The sequence below is a fragment of the Protopterus annectens genome, chromosome 14.part0 (assembly GCF_019279795.1).
Source record: "Protopterus annectens isolate FY-2018-M chromosome 14.part0, PAN1.0, whole genome shotgun sequence".
In the NCBI taxonomy this organism is placed as follows: domain Eukaryota; kingdom Metazoa; phylum Chordata; order Ceratodontiformes; family Protopteridae; genus Protopterus; species Protopterus annectens.
The window spans coordinates 888,499,151-888,520,664 of record NC_056748.1 but is presented as its reverse complement, the minus strand read 5'-3'; the positions used below and the strand labels follow the sequence as shown (position 1 = coordinate 888,520,664).

Sequence of the window (21,514 nt, the reverse complement as noted above, 5' to 3'; positions counted from 1 at the left end):
GATACCTGGTGTCAAAATCATGGCCTCAAGCTAAATGCCAAAAAGTACATAGTCATTCCTTTTGGAAAAAACAAAGTACCCACAAACTACCACATAGATGGTAGTCCCCTAAATACAGGAAACCTAATAAGGGATCTGGGGACCCAAGTAGATAGTAATCTCTCCTTTGATAATCACATTGCCAAAGTGGATAGAAAATCCATCTATGTGCCCCACCTAATCACAAAAGGGTTTGCATCCAGATCAAGAGAGGTCATTGTGCCCCTCTACTCATCACTCATCAGACCCATCATAGAGTACAACACCCCATTTAGGATGTACCTTACAAGACACCTGCAACAGCTGCAAAGACCACAGAAGTACCTCACCAAGAGGATCACTGGCCACAGAAGTACCTCACCAAGAGGATCACTGGCCTCAAATAGATGCCCTATGCAGTGCAACTGAAGAAGCTCCAGTTGTACTCGGTTGCACACCGCCTACTCAGTGATCTCTGCCTGACATACAAAGCCATGTTCAACCCATAATTGATGGACATGCTCCACCTAAAGAAAACCTTATCCCCTTAAGCCACACGCTCTAGTGATCTAAACCTTACCACAACAATAAATAGGACGCACTGGAGGGATAGATTCCTGTCCCAGAGACTTCCCATGCTTTGGAACAAGATTCCAATCTAGATTAGGCAGAGCTCCTCGCTAACACTCTTCAAGAGAAACCTTGACAAGTGGATGGGAAACAGAAAGTTTACCCTAGGGATCACTTCAGTGGCTCTGCTGGACAGAGGCACAGGGAACTAATCTAAGGGGGTGGCGAAAGCCAACACATTCTGGCTAGGCTTATAAATGCCTTCGGGCAGATAGGTTCACCTATGTACAAACTCTTTTCCTCAACATTTTCTGGAATTCATAAATACCAATGCCTTGGATCAACTTATCCACACTCCCACCAGGGGCAGCAATATCCTAGACCTGGACATTACCAAAATGGGTGCCCGGTGTTCCACAGCAGAGGTCAATTTCTCGTTGGTCAGATCCAACCACAAGCTAATCACCCTAGACATCCGCAACCCCCCCCCCCCAATTAGGGAAACCACAGTACAAGCAGACGGACAATAGAGGTATGACTGCTGAATCCTACACAAATGCACTTCATAAGCACGTACCCGAATGCATACATCATGCTCTCCCTAACAGAACCAAGATGCTATCCTCCAAAAAAAGGAAGCCAATCTGGTGGTCCCCTGCCATAAACAAACTCTACAACAGAAGAAAGAAACTGTTGCAAAAAAAAAGAGTAAAATCCCATGATTGAAGGAACTCCCTGGTCAGCCTCAGTAAGAAGCTGAGATCCCTCATAAAATCCTCCAAAGCTAGTTATGAAAACAAAATCGCCACTGATTCTAAAGACAACCACAAAGTATTTTATAGCAATGTCAAGAATCTCAATGGCAACACTCAGATCTGCTCTGAGTTACAGCACAATGGCACTAAATATACAGAACCAACTGATGTTGCCAACATCCTGGCAGATAGGATCAGTGCTAACTTTACCCTGCTTTCACCCTATAAAGGGCCCATCTCTATACCAGAAGAATGCAAAGTTCCTATAATCACGACTGTACAGGTAAAAAACACACTCTCCAAAGCCAAGAACACAGCATCCATGGGACCTGACCCTGGTCCAAGGCTGGATTCTACACTAACTGCAGAATGAACTGGCACCCCATCTGAACACCATGTTCAATCATAGTCTCACCTCAGGCTTTGTGCCCACTGAATGGCGCACAGCGACTGTTATCCCACTCCTCAAAGCGGGAGCCACCACGGACCACGAGAACTACCACATCATTAGCCTAATGAGCCTGGTCTGCAAGGCCATGGAACGTATCATCATGGATCTTATACACAAAGACATTGGTAATCTCCAAACTCTGGACCCCACCCAGTTCGGGTTTGTAAAAGGCAGATCATGTCTCCTAAACTTGATAGACTTATTTGAAGCAGTCATCAAAGATGTAGACTAGGGTAAGGTGGTTCACACAGCCTATCTAGATCTCGCCAAGGCTTTTGATACCATCCCCAACTCTGGAATTATAGATAAACTCACTAAACTAGGTATAAATCCCTATGTCACAAGATGGGTTGCCAACTGACTCAATGACAGAACCCACACTGTGAAAGTAGCAGACTCCAAATTCGACTTCAGACCAGTGACAAGTGGAGTACCACAGGGTTCATCCTGGGTCCTCTCCTGCTTGGTATCTACTTTTCTGAAGTACAGGCTAACACAGAAGGTCTTTGGCTAATGAAGTTCGCAGATGACTGCAAACTAGGAGCCATAACTGAAACTCCTAATGGTGTGGACATGCTGCAAAAGGGCCTCACAGAGACAGATGCCTGGTGTCAAAGCCATGGCCTCAAACTTAATGCCAAAAAGTGCATTGTCAACCCTTCTGGTAAAAACTCTGTACCCATGAGCTACCACATAGGTGGTAATCTACTTAACACTGAAAGTGTGATAAAAGACCTTGGGACACAGGTGGACCGTAGTCTCTCCTTTGATAATCACATTACCACAGTAGTCAGGAAATCCTTCTAAGTGGCACACCTCATCACAAAAGGTTTCTCATCCAGGAAAAAAAGAGGTCATTGTTCCCCTCTACTAGTCACTCATTAGCCCCATTATAGAGTACAACGCCCCTTTTGGTATGTACCTCACAAGACATCTACAACTGGAAAGGCTGCAGAAATACCTCACAAAGAGGATTACCAGCCTCAAACAGATGCCCTATGCAGACAGTCTCAAAAAACTCCAGCTTTACTCCATCGTATATTACCTACTGAGAGGCAATCTCTGCCTAACATACAAAGCTATGTCAAACCCAGAGCTGTTGGACATGCTCCACTTAAAGAAATTTCAATCCCTCCAAGCTGCACGTTCTAGGGACCTAAACCTTGTCACTACAATAAACAAAACACACTGGAGGGACAGATTCCTGTCCCAGAGACTTCCCATACTCTGGAACAAACTACTTATCTATATCAAACAAAGCTCCTCATTAGCACTCTTCAAGAAAAATCTTGATGATTGGATGGGAAACAGGAAATTCACCCCGGGATCACCTCTGTTGCTCTGCTCGACAGAGGCACAGGAAAATAATTATCTTGGGTAGCAAAAGCCAGGGTACCTTTTTGGCTAGGCTTATATAGGCCCTAGGGCCAACAGCCTAGTACCTACCTATGAACCTATGTATGCAAATATTATGATGGGTTTGTTTGAAATGGGCCATCTATATTGTTTAAGATTTTTTAAAGAGCATGTAACTCAGTACTATAGATATATAGATGATTTAATTTTTATTTGTAAAGGGGGCCAGGAGAAAGTTACTGGTTTCCTAGCAAAATAATGCATTTGCTTTAAAATTTGATGGTGTACAGTTAAGGCAGATCAGTAACATTTTTGGATATTTCTTTAAAAGGGGAGTTAAATGGAAAAGTGGCGAGTAAAATCCATCGAAAATTTGAGGATGGTATGCATTTTTCAGATGTAGATAGTTGTCATCCACCCTTTTGTTGAAATCTCTCCCCTATGGCGAATTTCTCCATGTGAAGCGATTATGTAATAATAGCCCTGACCTTGCTAAAGAACTTAATATAACAGCTGATCTGTTTATTAGAAGGGGCTACTGTAATCAGAATGTACATGCTTTACTGAATAAAGTTATGGAGAATCCTCAGAACAAGAAAGGTGGGTCAAATTAATATTATTGCTGAAACAGATTCTAACCTTAGGAAAATCTATGTAGTTACCACCTATGATGTTTTATCAGATAAAGTAAAGGAAATAATTAAACATCATTGGAATTTCCTACTTAGATTTAAAGAACTTTCTGATACGATATGTAAAGCTCCCATATTCTCATATCGTAAGGGGAAGAGCATTAAAGATATTTTGGTACATGCTAGTTTCTGCCCTCCTAGTTATACAATTAGTCAAACATTAAATGTAGTAGGCACATTTCCCTGTGGTAGGTGTATTATATGTAAAGATGTATGTAGAACATTTAAATACATTAATGGGATTCCTTTTAAGGCAAATTTTCATGCAACGCTGAAGGGGTTGTCTATGCACTAAGGTGCCCTTGTGGCATGTTTTATGTGGGTGAAAGCAAGAGGACTTTCAAACTTAGAGTTCAAGAGGACATTAGAAATGTCAAACTTGAAAGCCCTCTTGCAATGCATTTTAAAGAGCATCATAACAGAAATCCAGGTGGTTTACAATGCACTATATTAGAAAATGTCCTTGAGAGAGGATGTGATTTTGATGTTAAGAAAAAACTTTTGTACAAGGAAACTGTTTTTATATTGAAACATGGGACTTTAAGTCCAATAGGCATTAATGTAGAGTATAATTGGAAAGTCTTTCTAACCTAATTTAGGGTTAATTATGTAATTAGTGGATGATTGGTCTTGCTATATATGTTTGAGTATTTAGAACTGTTTTATTCTCCTTTGAAGTCTTCATGCCGAGGCACTAGAGGTTTTATTAAACTTTTTCTACTTCAATTTTGGTTTTTCGTTGCTTTTCCAGTTTGACCAGAAGTGGTGGGTTCGTTGCATTTTTTCATACTTTCGAATCACCCCTGCAGCAGAGGTGCAAAACACCAAGGGCCAGATTCAGTAAAGCCTACACTAAATGTACATAATATGTATTTAAGAACATTCTTATCACATTTTGTGTGCTTTCTAGGCATTCAGAAAAAAATACACTAAGTGTACATGTAGTCTACACTCTGTGATAACCTCTATGAATCCTTGTAAATATTTAAAGCTGCAAGAATATCAGTAGTAAAACTAAAATTTGGAAGAAAAAGATGCGAGTTGTCTGTTCACTCAGAATGGTGTACAGTTAGTGTAGGCATTACTGAATCCTGGGGTAAATCTCTTTCCAAGGGAGAATTTAAAGGACAACAACAGGATATTAAAGCAGACTGCTCAACCTGCTGTCTCTTTTAGTCCCTGTTTGTTGATACAGCCTCGAAAAATCACCCATGCAGCTTTACAAACTAATCCACTCACCTGTTTTCCCTGTTAGGGGTCCCTACCTTTCCGTACTGTTTTACTTTCACTTTGAAAACAAAGTTGAAAAACCTCTAGCTGGCTCTGAAATGATGATGTCACATCTGGCAGCACTCTTGCTCTAGCTACCGGGACATTTCTTCCCCCAAAGTGATGCAATTCCCACCTGATTTGCATGCTGTATAGAAGAGCCAGTGGACCTCCCACGTTGTGATGTCAGAGCTGCCTTGCCCAGCCCACTCTTAACCTAGCAAAAATGTCAAACTATGATCTCACTTTTCTGAAGAGCCCTACCGATATGCGACAAAGTACAGGCAGAAGCACAGTAACAGCTGCAAAAAACTAAGAGCATAAATTTGCAATGGCCATGCGTAGACAATAATTGCATGTTTTTACATAAGAAGCAGATGTCTGTCACAATTGACAACACTACATCAGATTACAAGTAGTATGCAATACCATGATTTTCTTAAATTACCACTTAAGAAAAGCATGTGGGTGCTGTCATCCAAGTCTATGAAATATTTTGTGTTTATAGTGCATCATTTGTTAGCTATTTAACCAAACAGGAAGGAAAATAAGTGGGAATTTGATGCTTTGCAAAACAGTGAATATTCCCAGTGCTATGGAGCTTGGTTCTAAATTTGACAGGAGGAGTGCAACAAAAAAAAAGTCTCCCACTGTAATGAAAGGCTGACAAGAAAACAGTAAGTACATTAGTCTGGTTACCTGCTGTAAGCTGTCAATCACATGCAGATAATGGGTCAAATTACTCTTAGCTCTTTGACAGCTAGGGAAGGTAGGTGTAAAGGGGAGGGGTGATACCTTTAAGAACTAGATTTCAGCCTTCACAAAAGAAATCAAGATAGCATTTTTACGAAGAAAGAGCAATAAAATGCACTTTTCAATTCTATTCTGTAGCATTTGCACTGTGTACGTTTGAAGTAGTCATTGAAAAAGGATACAATTTTAACCAAAAGTAGGTGACTATAACGCAGCAGTGAATGCCTGTAAAATCAGTACACTGACAGGAGCTTTAGGGAAAAGTGGCAGATCTGATGCAATTGTTTGGAGACAATACATTCTGGGATACTTAGAGGCAGCCTAAACAGTCAGAATTATTTCAAGATGCCAGACTTCATGTGGTCAGAGTCAGAAATTGCATATATAAAAAGCTCTATAGTCCTAGAGTGGTGTTAAAATGTAGGAAACACCAAACCATGATGAAATAAACATGTTTTTATGAGTCTGTGGGTGCGGTTGTTCTTTAAAAATCTCATTTTAAACACCATCTGGGATGTTCCGAGAGTGCAGCCATGCAAACATCCTGAAAACAATACCAGTGGTCATAGCCCTGGAAGAAGAAACCACAGATAAAATATTCCTCAAGCTTTCGCAGTTTGTCAGAAAAACTTTATTAGCCTGACAAATCAAAATTATGAAAATCAAAGTTGTAAAAGTATGCACTTTTTCCCCATACCTATCAATAATGTTCACATATTTATAAGAAACAAGTAAGATTGGAATTAACTAAGTCCTTAGCAGCAGTGGAAAAAAATTAAAGCTATGGCTGTTTGGTCAGATTTGGGAACAGAGTATAAAAATTTAAAAAGACTACGGAACTTTATACATCCTGTCTGCCTTTTTAAGAGCAGCTGGCTGACTATTAGGAAAATTGCAGGTAGTAACACTTATACACATCCTCTAATGCAATCAGAATAGGAAGAATGGGTATAGGTTCTGGAGGGTTCACTTATAAACCCTAGCACAAGACCCTCCTGTACTGTACAGAAGGACAGGGCTCTCTATTCGACCTTACCAGCCATCCAGTAAAACAGTTCACTGTACCTATCCAGGCATGTCCAAAGGGCAGTTTCAGGTGTACTCTCCAGTCCAGCTGGTGAATCTGGGCATTTTGAGGCAATGTTACAACTGCCTCATGTACATAGACAACCCCCTCCTCCTACCACCTAATACACGTGAGAGATGCAGTTATACAGCCAAACTAGAGGCTAAGCTCTCTCAACCCAAAACTGGATCAGACAGTCAAGAGGAGAAGGGAAATACTTGCATCACACCACCAGTCTTACATAGACCCATTAAACCAGCACCGGTAAAAAAACACAAATACACGAAAACATACTCGGAGGCTCTAAATAAAAATCTGCGAAACCAACAGAGACTGCCAAAGCAAACATCCAAGCAACCTCCACCCCCCCCCCCCAACACAAACCATGAAACACATACTTCATAAAACCAGTGTACCATGCAATCACAGCCTTTAAGGCAAAATAACATACCCAACATACTAGTAATAGGTGACTCTATAGTCAGGCACACTGACATCCCATTCACTAGGCTGAATAAGGAGAAGGTTACTGTTATCTGTCTGTCGGGTGCCAGGATCCATCACATAACACAAGCACTCAGGTCACTCCAGAACAAGTACAAATATGACTCTGCAATTGTCCATGTTGGTGTGAATGACCTGAGCTGTACCTCCTGGGACTACATGAAGAGAGACATGGAAGAGCTCTCTGATCATGTAGCCCAGGCCGGTATGACCCTGACCGTGAGCAGCATCCTGCCCTCACCAAGAATGATACCACGGTATAAAGAAAAAATTCTCGATTTCAACAATTGGCTAAGTTTCTGGTGTCATTCAAAGGTGATCCAGTGTCTGTCTGCCTGGGATGACATGCTCAACAAGCCACGCTGCTTCGCTAGAGATGGCTTGCACCTGTCACCCTTAGGCTTTCGAATACTTATCAAGGCTCTTGCCACCCCCATTGTGCCTTTTTTATGCAAGGCTCAAAAGACAAACCCACCGCCGTAAAAAGCACAAGTAACAAAAAACTGAGGGTAATGCTACTCAATGCCAGAAGTCTAAACCTCAAAATGCACACACTCGAGGCACTCCTCAGTATGGAGAAAAATCGATGTGTGTGCAGTAACAGAAACCTGGTTTAAGCCTCCAGAGAGCACACCAGCACTACCAAGTTACAACTCATACCATACATTTCGGCCACAGAACCCAAACCGAAATACAAAAGGTGGGGGCGTATCCATATTCATCAAGGATACCCACACCTCCAGGTTAGTAGCACAGCACGATGCGTCAGAGAACATCCACATGCAACTAACAATGGGCAAAACTGCAATTCAAATTGTAGCTTGCTATAGATCACCCAACATGTCCCAGGACCCCCATTCCGCATTTCTGGAAACACTGGGAAACATAAAGGTCCTACCAAACACCCTAATATTGGGTGATTTCAATTATCCAAACATTAACTGGGAGAACTACTCAAGTACTAACTCTCTTGCCCAACTTTTCCTAGAATTTATACACTCAAACACCCTGGTTCAACTGGTCAACACTCCCACCAGAGGTGACAACATACTGGACCTGGTCATCACCAACATGGGCGACCGGTGTTCCACACCAGAGGTCAACCCCTTGCTGGTTAGATCCGACCATAAACAAATCACTTTGGATATCCATATTCTGCCCCCTCCCCCAGACAAAGAAGCCACCATGAAAAACTTTTCAAAAGCAAACTTCACATTACTTAAGACCGCGGTGGAAAGTTTCAAAGTCCCCATGTTGAAGGATAACACTGTCCAAGCTGCAAAATCCTTTACTAATGCATTCTAAGGGCAGCTACAAAAATGCATGGATCGTGCTATCCCAAGCAAAACCAAGACTCACTCCTCCAAGAAAAGGAAACCAGTCTGGTGGACTCTTGCCATAAACAAGCTATACAATAGAAGGAGGAAACTAGTACAGAAAAGAGTAAAATCCCAAGAAGGGAAGACATCCCTGATCAGTATCAGCAAGAAACTACGATCCCTCATAAAATCATCCAAGGTGAGCTTTGAAAGAAAAATTGCCAAGCATTCTTTAGCTATGTCAAGAATCTAAGTGGCAATGCTCAGATCTGCTCAGAGTTAGTGTAGAATGGCACAAAATACACTGAACCAACCGATATCGCCAACATCCTGGCAAACAGGTTCAGCGCAAACTTCACCCTCATCTCACCCCCAAAAGGACCCATAACCATACAAGAATGTAGAGTCCCTGAAATCACAGACACTCATGTTAAAACAGCCCTCTCCAAAGCCAAAAACTCAGCATCAATGGGACCGGACAGTGTCCCAGGCTGCATCCTACACAAGCTCAAAGATGAACTAACCCCTCACCTAAATACACTGTTCAACCTCAGCCTCTCCACAGGCTACATACCCATAGAGTAGCACACAGCAATGGTTATCCCACTCCACAAAGGTGGAGCCACAACAATAGAGTAGCACACAGCAATGGTTATCCCACTCCACAAAGGTGGAGCCACAACAAACCCTGGGAACTATCGCCCTATAAGCCTGACTAGCTTGGTCTGCAAGGCTATGGAGCACATCATCATGGAACTCATTAACAGAGACATTGGGAACCTCCAAACACTGGACCCTACCCAGTTTGGCTTTGTTAAGGGCAGATCATGCCTCCTAAAACTGGTGGACTTCTTTGAGACATTTACCAAGGCTATAGACGAGGGAAAGGTGGTACACACAGCCTACCTAGACCTCGCTAAGGCCCTCTACACCATTCCCCATTCTCGTATTATAGACAAGCTCACCAGCCCGAACATAAACCCCTACATCACAAAATGGGTTGCCAACTGGCTCACGGACAGTACCCACATGGTGACAGTTGCGAGAGCTAGGTCTGTCTCTAAACCGGTTGCAAGTGGTGTTCCCCAGGGCTCAGTCCTGGGACCCCTCCTGTTTGGCATATACTTCTCAGAGGTACAGGCAAGTACAAGAGGACTATGGCTGACCAAGTTCGCAGACGACTGTAAACTAGGGGAGATACTTGACTCTCCGTCTGACACAGACATCCTCCAAAAGGGTCTCACTGAGACGGATACTTTGTGTCAAAATCATAGCCTCAAGCTAAATGCCAAAAAATGCATAGTCATCCCCTTTGGAAAAAACAAAGTACCCCCAAACTACCACATAGGTGGTAGTCCCCTAAATACGGAAGACGTAATAAGGGATCTGGTGACCCAAGTAGATAGTAATCTCCCCTTTGATAATCACATTGCCAAAGTGGTTAGAAAATCCTTCTACGTGGCCCATCTAATCACAAAAGGGTTTGCATCCAGATCAAAAGAGGTCATTGTGCCCCTCTACTCATCACTCATCAGACCCTTTTTAGAGTACAATGCCCCATTTGGGATGTACTTTACAAGACACCTGCAACAGCTGGAAAGACCACAGAAGTACCTCACCAAGAGGATCAATGGGCCTCAAACAGATGCCCTATGCAGCTCGACTGAAGAAACTCCAGTTGTACTCGGTTGCATACCGCCTACTCAGAGGTGATCTCTGTGTGACATACAAGGCCATGTCCAACCCAGAACTGATGGACATGCTCCACCTAAAGAAAACCTTATCCCCTCGAGCAACACACTCTAGGGATCTAAACCTTACCACAACAATGAATAGGATGTGCTGGAGGGATAGATTCCTGTCCCAGAGACTTCCCATGCTTTGGAACAAGATTCCAATCTACATTAGGGAGAGCTCCTCGCTAATACTCTTCAAAAGAAACCTTGACGAGTGGATGGGAAACAGAAAGTTTACCCCGGGGATCACTTCAATGGCTCTGCTGGACAGAGGCACAGGGAACTAATCTAAGGTGGCGGCGAAAGCCAACACATTCTGGCTAGGCTTATAAATGCCTTCGGGTAAATAGGCTAGTACTCACCTATGACCCTAAAATCCTTCTGTAAAAACTCAGTATTTTCTAAGGACTAAGAAACCTCAGTCTTCTCCCACTGAAAACACTGGCACATTCTAGCAATACTCTCAGAGAAAGAGAAACTCCCACAAGGATGAATCAGAAACTGAACTCTCCTCTGAGTTTGAATCAGAAATCTGATTTAAAAAAAATGTATCCATCCATGCATCTACTTGTTCAGAGTCAGCATCTTGAATCACTTCAGAAAAAGAGGAATCCTTCTTTCTTTTACCAGAAACTATTTTACAAGGATCAACAGTATGAATTAAACTCTGAATTAGACCTAGTAAATTACTCCTATCCAAAGAAATTAATAGGTATATGCTTGGTTTTCTGTTTTTTTTTTTTGACAGGAATAATGTGGCCAACTGTGCTACTAATGGCAGCAACTGCTTCCCCAGGGATGAGCACAGCATTCTGACACGACACAAGAACCTTCCCTGTTACCTCTCCCAGGACCAACAAGGCTGCCTCTCTCTCTTACCCACTGAGAGGACCCCAACAGCCACACAGGATGTGGCTACTCCCTGGTCCATAGTGGTTACAGGTGCTACACCAGAGGAATCCACCGACCTGCTGCTAAAGCTAATTGCTAGCCTGCTGTGGTGGCAAAGGTTATTTGCTTAACTTTTTCTTTTTGTGGCTGGAAGAAAGATGGACCATGGGACTGATAGTCTGCTCCATGGTCAAGCCAAAAATGGTGCCGCTTTCACTGGGATGATAAGCAGCAACTGCCAGTAAATACTACCAGGCCACAAAATTAACTTTTTTTTGACAGTAAAAAGCATTTTAAAGCACTATGCCAGCCCAAAATAAACAATTTCTCCACAGAAAAATGTATTCCATTACTTTACACTACTTTTAAACTGACAGAAAAAATGAGTGCTCTGTTTAAAAGTATGTTACAGTCTTGAGACAGTCCTTTAAAATACAACACTCCCATATTTAAAATCATCCCTGAAGAGGAAAGTAGCAAAGCATCAACAAAACTAAGAAAACGGATTTTTTTTTATCTCCAAAGGAAGCTTATCTGCACAGCAAAGGACAGCACAAGCCTAGAAGCATGGCTGGTTTAACCAGCACCCTGGGCAGGTAAAGCACTTCATAGTAATCAGCGAATCCACACTTTGTAAGCAATCTGTTTCTTACAGTTAAGTCTAACCCAGCTTCCACTGAAGTGCATGATACATCCACAACCTTTCTGCCCCATTCATTTAGGTCCCATTTCTGTGCCTGCCCCCAACCCTCTCTCAACACTGCCTGCATGGAGCTCTATAGCACTTCTTTAGTTAAAAAAAAAAATCTTCTTTTTAAACTGTAGCAAACAGTTTTGACAGTTTACATCTGCCTGCATGGAGCTCTATAGCACTCATGCTTTAAAAATATATATATTTTTTTAACTACACTGTAGCAACTAACTGCTTACTACAAATATAGCAAACAGCTGCTACAGTTTAGACCCTGCCTGTAACAAAGTACTACTATACTCAGGTTTTCATTAAAACATTTTTTTTTTTTTACTTTTTAAAAAAAGTGTTGCAAACTGCTTGCTACAATGCTACAGTTTAGACCGCACATGGATCGCTACAGCTCTCAGGCTTGACTGCAAATGCAATAAATATAATACTGGCTTTTAAAAGCAGGTATTGCATTAATGAAAGACTGGGATCGGCTGGTCACACCCCCAACACTTTGCACCTGGGGCAGTTGCCTGTCTTGCCCTGCCATAGTTACACTACTGCATAAGCCAGCTGTCGATCCTTGAAAGCCTCAGTGGAGCATACTCTTCAGTAGCAGTAAAGCTCTTAAGGGTTTGCACACAAACTTGTCTTTTAGTTAGCTTAGCTTGAGCTGCGTGCCAGTTGGGGCACATGAAAGGTGCTCTGAAGCTTTGGAAGCTGGCTAGCTGAAGGATGCAACCCATACAGCAGTTATCAATACGATCATGAGTCATGGTCACGACTCAATCTGTCTGTGCTTTGGAGCCAAAGTGTTTTTTAAAGGATTCAAAGAAACTAACAGTTTTTGAATCAGTTCTTCACTTTGGCATGTGAACAAAAACTGGGTTAGGAATTTGATGGGTTGACTATCAGACTGGATTGTTATAGTTTCCTTGAATATCACCCTTAAACATAAAAAGAGAGAAATATTTACAAATGACCAAGAACTAGACTCTAATTATCTTTCAAGGCCTCCAAAAATGGCAATAACCTACAATTTTAAAATTGGCCCACAGGACAAATAAAAAAAAAAAAAAAAGAACAAGCGGCCATATCTAGCTTGGTTCCAGGTTCAGCTAGGTGGAAGCCTATATGACAGTCTAAGATTTCATGACCTGCAAATTATATAAAAACAGAAATCCTTGGCAAACCCACGTTCAATTCAATGCCCCCCCCCCCCAAAGTAATAAGTTTAACCCCAGGCCAGGTCAATTAATGCAAATGGCTTAAGAACCTCACTACATTAATTAAATGATGTTGCATGTCAGGTCAGATCACAGTGGGCTTTCATGAAACAATGACTTTTGAAAGAACATTTGACTTCTTACATAACAGTGTCAACTACAATTCTTTTCTAAAATGCAACTGAAAATATTCTGAAAGTTATTCCTTAAAGAACTAATATTTTTCATGAACTTTTGCTGCATGTCTTCAAATTATTAGATTATCTGTTGAAGTACAGACATTTAAGTCCATGACTTGAGACTTTTCACTCTATTATTGTCAAAAGATCTGTATACAGCATGGTTCTCTAGCGCAGTTCAGAATTTTTAATCTCCACTGTGCTATCTTATTATCTATCAATTTCCTTTTGTTGCTTCCCTTAAAAAATGCAGCTAGCTGTTATTCTACAGGGCCATGGCATCTGTATGTACTGGCCATTAAAAGCACATGGTGACATAACCACATAACATAAGACATCACAGAATTTAAAACAACAACAGAAGGTCAGATGAATATCTCTTTCCGCTGCTTATTGAGAATGCTTATTGAGAATGCAAAGTAAGTATCACAGATAATACTTCTCATTAAGGGCTTAATAACTGGTAGCAGCAATAACAACTAAATTGTACAAGTTTTTAAATGACCCAGATGTTGAAGTTGCTAGGGATGAAAAGCTGATGCAATCCATAGTCTGCTGGGCATAAATATCAATATACTTTCTCATGACCTAGTGGTGTTACAGAGGAGGAGGAAAGGATCTTGCATGTGCATTCAGATCCAAAACAACAGTCACACTTTCAAAAGGCTGTGCTGAAGATCTCAGCCACCTGCCGGAGATTATGAGCATTCATTACTACAAAAATAATATATGGCAGAATACAAGTACAACTAATTATACAAATTCATAGATGCAGAAGACTTATGACAGAGCTGGAGTAGAAGAGTGGTAGCTGTTTAGTATTTTTGTGTGCATATTAGTTCTGTGTTCAATTTGTCAGTTTTAATCAATCAAGGTTCATAGGTTCATAGGTTCATAGGTTCATACTAGGCTATCTGCCCGAGGGCATTTACAAGCCTAGCCCATAGTATTGTGGCTTACGCCACCCCTTTAGTATGGGGAACTATACCCATTATTTTGCTGTGCCTCTGTTGAGCAGTGACACTGAGGTAATCCCTGGGGTATATCTGCGATCTCCCATCCATTGGTCAAGATTTCTCTTGAACAAGGCCAGCGAGGTGCTCTGCCTCACTTAAGGCCACAGTTTAGATACAGTAATGCTATGCACTTAACATGTCTCACTATGGTTAATACACCAGTTAAACTAGCATAAGCATCAATACATTTACAACAATAATGAGACACAGTGGTTGCCATGGACATTTACAGTGGATATAAAAAAGTTTACACACCCTGTTAAAATGCCAATTTTTTGTGATATAAAAAAATGAGACCACAATAAATCATTTCAAACGTTTTCCCACCTTTAATGTGACCTATAGCCTGTACTATTCAATTGAAAAACAAGCAAATCCGTTAGGGGAAAAATAAAAAATGTACAATATGATGGTTGCATAAGTGTGCACACCCTTAAACTAATACTTTGTTGAAACACCTTTTGATTTGATTACAGCATTCAGTCTTCATAGGTAGGAGTCATCAGTATGGCACATCTTGACTTAGATTCATAGGTGGGTACTAGGCTATCTGCCCAGGGCATTTATAAGCCTAGCCAAAATGTGTTGGCTTTCGTCGCCCTCTTAGATTAGTTCCCTGTGCCTCTGTCCAGCAGAGCCACTGAAGTGAACCCCGAGGTAAACTTTCATTTCCCATCCAGTTGTCAAGGTTTCTTTTGAAGAGTGTTAGCGAGGAGCTCTGCCTAATGTAGATTGGGATCTTGTTCCAAAGCATGGGAAGTCTCTGGGACAGGAATCTATCCCTCCAGCACGTCCTATTTATTGTTGTTGTGAGGTTTAGATCCCTAGAGTGTGGCGCTCAAGGGGATAAGGTTTTCTTTAGGTGGAGCATGTCCATCAATTTTGGGTTGGACATGGCCTTGTATGTCAGGTAGAGATCACCTCTGAGTAGGCGGTTGCAACCGAGTACAACTGGCGTTTCTTCAGTTGAGCTGCATAAGGCATCTGTTTGAGGCCAGTGATCCTCTTGGTGAGGTACTTGTGGTCTTTCCAGCTGTTGCAGGTGTCTTGTAAGGTACATCCCAAATGGGGCATTGTACTCTAAGATGGGTCTGATGAGTGGAGGGGCACAATTACCTCTTTTGATCTGGATGCAAACCCATTTGTGATTAGGTGGGCCACTTAGAAGGATTTTCTAACCACTTTGGCAATGTGATTATCAAAGGTGAGATTACTATCTACTTGGGTCCCCAGATCCCTTATTACGTCTTCCTTATTTAGGGGACAGCCACCTATGTGGTAGTTTGTGGGTACTTTGCTTTTTCCAAAGGGGATGACTATGCATTTTTTGGCATTTAGCTTGAGGCCATGATTTTGACACCAGGTATCCATCTCAGTGAGACCCTTTGGAGGATATCTGTTTCAGTCGGAGAGTCAATTATAGCCCCTAGTTTGCAGTCGTCTGCGAACCTGGTCAGCCACAGACCTCCTGTGCTTGCCTGTACCTCTGAGAAGTATATGCCAAACAGGAGGGGTCCAAGGACTAAGCCCTGGGGAACACCACTTGTAACCGGTTTAGAGATGGACCTAGCTCCCGCAATTTTCACCATGTGGGTTTTGTCTGTGAGCCAGTTGGCAACCCATCTTGTGATGTAGGGGTTTATGTTTAGGCTGGTGAGCATGTCTATAATACTAGAATGGGGAATGGTGTCGGAGGCCTTAGCGAGGTCTAGGTAGGCTGTGTGTACCACCTTTCTCTCGGTAACTGTCTCAAAGAAGTCCACCAGGTTTAGGAGGCATGATCTGCCCCTTAACAAAACCAAACTGGGTAGGGTCCAGTGTTTGGAGGTTCCCAATATCACTGTTAATGAGTTCCATGATGATGCACTCCACAGCCTTGCAGACCAAGCTAGACAGGCTTATAGGGCAATAGTTCCCGGGCACTGTTGTGGCTCCACCGTTGTGGAGCAGAATAACCGTTGCTGTGTGCCACTCTATGGGTATGTAGCCTGTGGAGAGGCAGAGTTTGAACAGTGTGTTTAGGTGAGGGGTTAGTTCATCTTTGAGCTCATGTAGGACGCAGCCTGGGAAACCATCCGGTCCCATTGATGCTGTGTTTTTGGCTTTGGAGAGGGCTGTTTTAACCTGAGTGTGTGTGATTTCAGGGACTCTACATTCTTCTGGTATGGTTATGGGCCCTTTTGGGGGTGAGAGGGGGGTGAAGTTTGCAGTGAACCTGTCTGCCAGAATGTTGGCTACATCGGTCGGTTCAGTGTATTTTGTGCCATTCTATACTAACTCTGAGCAGATCTGAGCATTGCCACTTAGATTATTGACATAACTAAAGAATGCCTTGTGGTTATCTTTGGAGTCCTTGGCAATTTTTCTTTCAAAGCTCGCCTTGGATGATTTTATGAGGGATCGTAGTTTCTTGCTGATACTGATCAGAGATGTCTTCCCTTCTTGGGATTTTACTCTTTTCTGTACTAGTTTCCTCCTTCTATTGTATAGCTTGTTTATGGCAGGAGTCTACCACACTGGTTTCCTTTTCTTGGAGGAGTGAGTCTTGGTTTTGCTTGGGATGGCACGATCTATGCATTCTTGTAGCAGCCCGTAGAATGCATTAGTAAAGGATTATGCAGCTTGGACAGTGTTATCCTTTAGCATGGGGGCTTTGAAACTTTCCACCTCGGTCTTAAGTAACGTGAAGTTTGCTTTTGAAAAGTTTTTCACGGTGGCCTTCTTGTCTGAGGGTGGGGGCAGAATATGGATATCCAAAGTGATTTGTCTATGACCAGATCTAACCAGCGAGGGGGTTGTCCTCTGGTGTGGAATACCGGTCGCCCATGTTGGTGATGACCAGGTCCAATATGTTGTCACCTCTGGTGGGAGTGTTGACCAGTTGAACCAGGGCGTTTGAGTTTATAAATTCTAGGAAACGTTGGGCAAGGGAGTTAGTACTTGAGTAGTTCTCCCAGTTAATGTTTGGGTAATGAAATCACCCAATATTAGAGTGTTTGGTAGGACCTTTATATTTCCCAGCATTTCCAGAAACGCGGAATGGGGGTCCTGGGACATGGTGGGTGATCTGTAGCAAGCTACAACTTGAATTGAAGTTTTGCCCATTGTTAGTTGCATGTGGACGATCTCTGAAGCATTGTGCTGTGCCACTAACCTGGAAGTGTGGGTATCCTTGATGAATATGGATACGCCCCCACCTTTTGTATTTCGGTTTGGGTTCTGCGGCCAAAATGTATGGTATGAGTTGTAGCCTGGTAGTGCTGAGGTGCCCTCTGGAGCCTTAAACCAGGTTTCTGTTACTGCACATATATAGATTTTTCTCCATACTGAGGAGTGCGAGTGCATGGATTTTGAGGTTTAGACTTCTGGCATTGATATTTGGCCACTCTTCCTTGAAAAAGTGCTCCACATCTGTCAGACTGTGAGGGCATCTCTTGTGCACAGTCCTCTTCAGGTCACCTCACAGATTTTCTATTGGATTTAGGTCTGGGCCATTCCAAAATTTTAATTTTCTTCTGGTGAAGTCATTCTTTTGTTGATTTGGATGCATGCTTGGGGTCATTGTCATGCTGAAAGGTGAAATTCCTCATCTTCATCTTTCTAGCAGATGCCTGAACGTTTTGGGCTAAAAGTGACTGGTATTTAAAACTGTTCAATTTCCTCCACCTTGACTAAAGCCCCAGTTCCAGCTGAACATACTTATGCAACCAGTGTATTGTACGCTTTTTTATTTTTTATATTTTTTCCTCTTAATATATTTGTTTGTTTTTCAATTGAATTGCACAGGTTATAGGTCACACTGAAGGTGGGAATAGTTTTGAAATGGATTTATTATGGTCTCATTTTTTTATATCACAAAAACCTGGCATTTTAACAGGGGTGTGTAAACTTTTTATATCCACTGTATAACCTTATCAAGCCACAGGTCTGCTTCTCTGTTACCAAAATGAACAACTAATCTTTTGTTGTATGCTCATAGAAACTAAGGCAGTTGCATCAAATATCTGTCGCTGTAGGTGAGAAATAGTTGGGATAAAAAAAAAAAAAAAAGAAAAACAGCCAGAAAATTAATGTCATTATAATATTGTTTAAATTACATTGAAAGCTAAACCATTATAGTACTGACAATGAGGCAGCTTTTATTGTCTCTGTTGCACAAAACTGTTACTTCAAGCAAAGTATACATACCATTTTCCTCCGATATATTTTAGTGTGCTTTGGAAAACTTTGGGCTCATATCTGCAAAGACAATAAAAATCCAATTTAGCTTTAAAGGATGAGAACAGAAAATGACATTTTTATCTGGATTAACTTACTTAACTAGTGTATGACTTCTGTACCTTTAGTAAATACTTCAGCTTCAAAACACTGAACACTTCTTCCAATAAAATACATCAATTTTAACATAATTCACAGTTAGCTGAGATTAACAATGTTATACCATGATTCTTCAAAATGGATCTCTAATAACTTCACTAATTACAAAGTTATTTGAAAGAACAGTAGGAGTAAAAAGGCAATCTTGTCAATTCACACATCAAAGTCTTCTTAACAACCCAACAATATCTCACGGATGCCTCATACGGATAGAAGATGCTTATCATAGTTTTTTTAAATACTATTTATACATGTCCTGAGAGCAGTTCTAAACCTTTCAGCAGCAATACAAATACAAAAAATTATGATTAGTCCTTCAGTTTACAGTTTTCTAAGCACTACATTAAACTACACAATATGCTTCAGTGATGTAGTAAACTCAAGACCATGACCAGTTTGGTTTCTTACTGATGGTACATTAAAACTGGCAATACAGTAAAAGGTAATCCATGTTAAATTCACTCACATCCAAATACTAAGATCATGAGACACTGGAAACATTTTGAGCACTGCTTCTTTCCACTGATGAAATACGACACCTCTTCCTACTCAATGTCTCAAATACTGCAACTTCAGAGTCAGAATAATTACAGAGGGGCTTGGGGTCACAGCCACCCAGGGCTACAGGGGGCTCCTTTCTACTTAAACATGTAAGTTAAATATGTACAATGAAAAAGTAATAATTTCAGTTTTCCAGAGCTATAGCTGCTTTTAATCCTGTGCTGCATTGCTTTCTTTCGGCTTTTCCCAGTTAGGGTTCGCCACAGCAGAACTCCGGTCCACTAATGATTGGCAGTGTATTTTTATGGTGCCAAGTTGCCAGCCTGATGCCCAACCTTCAAAAAAGGCACACCCATTCACACACACACCTACCTGCATGTCTTTAGACGTCACTCAACCACAGGGAGGACATGCAGACTTCACACAGAAGGCACTCCAGCTGAGAATCGAACAGGAGAACCTCTTGCTGTGAGGCGACAATGCTAACCACTGCACCACCGTGCATTGCTAACCAGTAAATAATTCATGCCTTATAATCCTGCACACTCTTTAAATAGGGAGATTTAAACATTACATCTCAGTCACTCTTCAATCACTTATAAACAATATCAGTCTTACCAGTAAGACAGACCTACACCAGTGTGATTGGCATCTTATACAGCAGGGTTTTCTGAAACACAGGTGTCCATGTTACTCAATCATCTCTGCATTATTTTAGTGGAATGAATAGGTTTCATTTTTCTAGCAAATATGAATCTAAGAAGAACTAGAACTGTAAAAAGACAGTTAACCAGAGCTGTCTCTAACTTCATTACATATCTAAGGAAGGGGTAATTTCAAATGAAAACAAAATACATACTTTCAATATAAAAATAAAATAATATCCAAAGTAGGGTTGCCACCTTGTGAGCATGGGGGTGTGGCCAATATTGCACTGGTCACACCCTCTAACATGACATCACCACAGGAGTGGTGAAGCAAATGCAATTATAGGTACAACAGTGTGAAGTTATTGCAGCATTCTGAAATCTCGCAAACCATTAATTTACACAGCTTTAACAGTAAAAGTGAAGAATTACTGCAGAAACCCACACATTACTCAGTTGTAACAGTAAGTAAACTTTACAGAAAAAGCACTAATCATATTAATCATATTTTTTTAAAAAGGTAAAACAAACTCAAAATTTTATGAAGGGTTTTGTTTTGCTTTGCTTTTTTAAATCAATATAATTGTCTGTTTAATATGAGTAGTGCTTTTTAGGTTTTAAAGTGCTAGAAGCCCAAGAGTATAGGTTGTCAACCCAATTAGTCCAAGGGAATATCCAACCAAAAATAAATGTATGCGTTCACCATGTCTTGAGAAAGGGGGATGGATCACAAATTAATAACACAAAAATAAAAGGAAACGTCACAACAATCAGTCCAAATAACTCACAAGACAAACAGTAATGCTGTTGCAGCTGGCATACTGAGATTATGGTACAAGACTGATATCCTCTCATAAGAGTGAAGGTTTTAAAGTGCTTGCAGACCTAGAACTGTCAAGCCAATCAGTCCCAAAAAGCAGCCAACCAAAGACTAAGGGTGGTGGAGTCTCTGTCTTCATTAAGGACACCTCCAGACTGGTTTGCCAGCATGATGCACTAAAACTACTCAAGGTGCAACCGACAGTTGGCAAGACACCCCATCCAAGTTACGGCCAGCTATAGACTCTCCTCCATTACTCAGGACACCCACTCCACTTACCTGGATCTACTTGACTCCATCAAGGTACCCCCTAACATCCTGATCCTTTGCAACTTCAACTGAGTGAATGAGTGAACTGTTCCTGCACTAATGCACTCACTCAATGATTCCTTCTCCCCATTAGCCTGACGAGTCTGACATGCAAAGCTATGGAATTCATCATCATGGACCTAATAAAAAAGGATATAGGAAATCTCCAAACACTGAATCCCACAAGTTTGGTTTTGTGAAGGGTTGATCATGCCTGCTCAACTTGGTTGACTTCTTTGAGTCAGTCACCAGAGCGGTGGATGAAGGCAAGGTGGTTCATACAGCCTACCTTGATCTGGCCAAGGCCTTTGATACCATTCCCCACTCAGGAATCATGGAAAAACTCACTAAGCTAGGCATAAACCCCTATATCACAA

The 21,514-nt window shown here is 41.5% G+C and overlaps 2 protein-coding genes across 4 annotated transcripts in view; both read right to left on the bottom strand.

Moving 5' to 3' along the window:
- The window catches only part of LOC122789321, a 769,937-nt gene that overhangs the window by 433,083 nt on the left and 315,340 nt on the right, over positions 1-21,514 (bottom strand). The window lies entirely within an intron of this gene.
- Positions 1-21,514, bottom strand: part of LOC122789320 (neuroblast differentiation-associated protein AHNAK-like) — a 258,262-nt gene that overhangs the window by 122,380 nt on the left and 114,368 nt on the right. The window contains exon 3 of the mRNA XM_044056677.1: positions 18,672-18,722. Coding sequence (XP_043912612.1) covers positions 18,672-18,674 — 3 coding nt within the window. The 5' untranslated portion in view covers positions 18,675-18,722. The remainder of the gene's footprint in view (positions 1-18,671; positions 18,723-21,514) is intronic.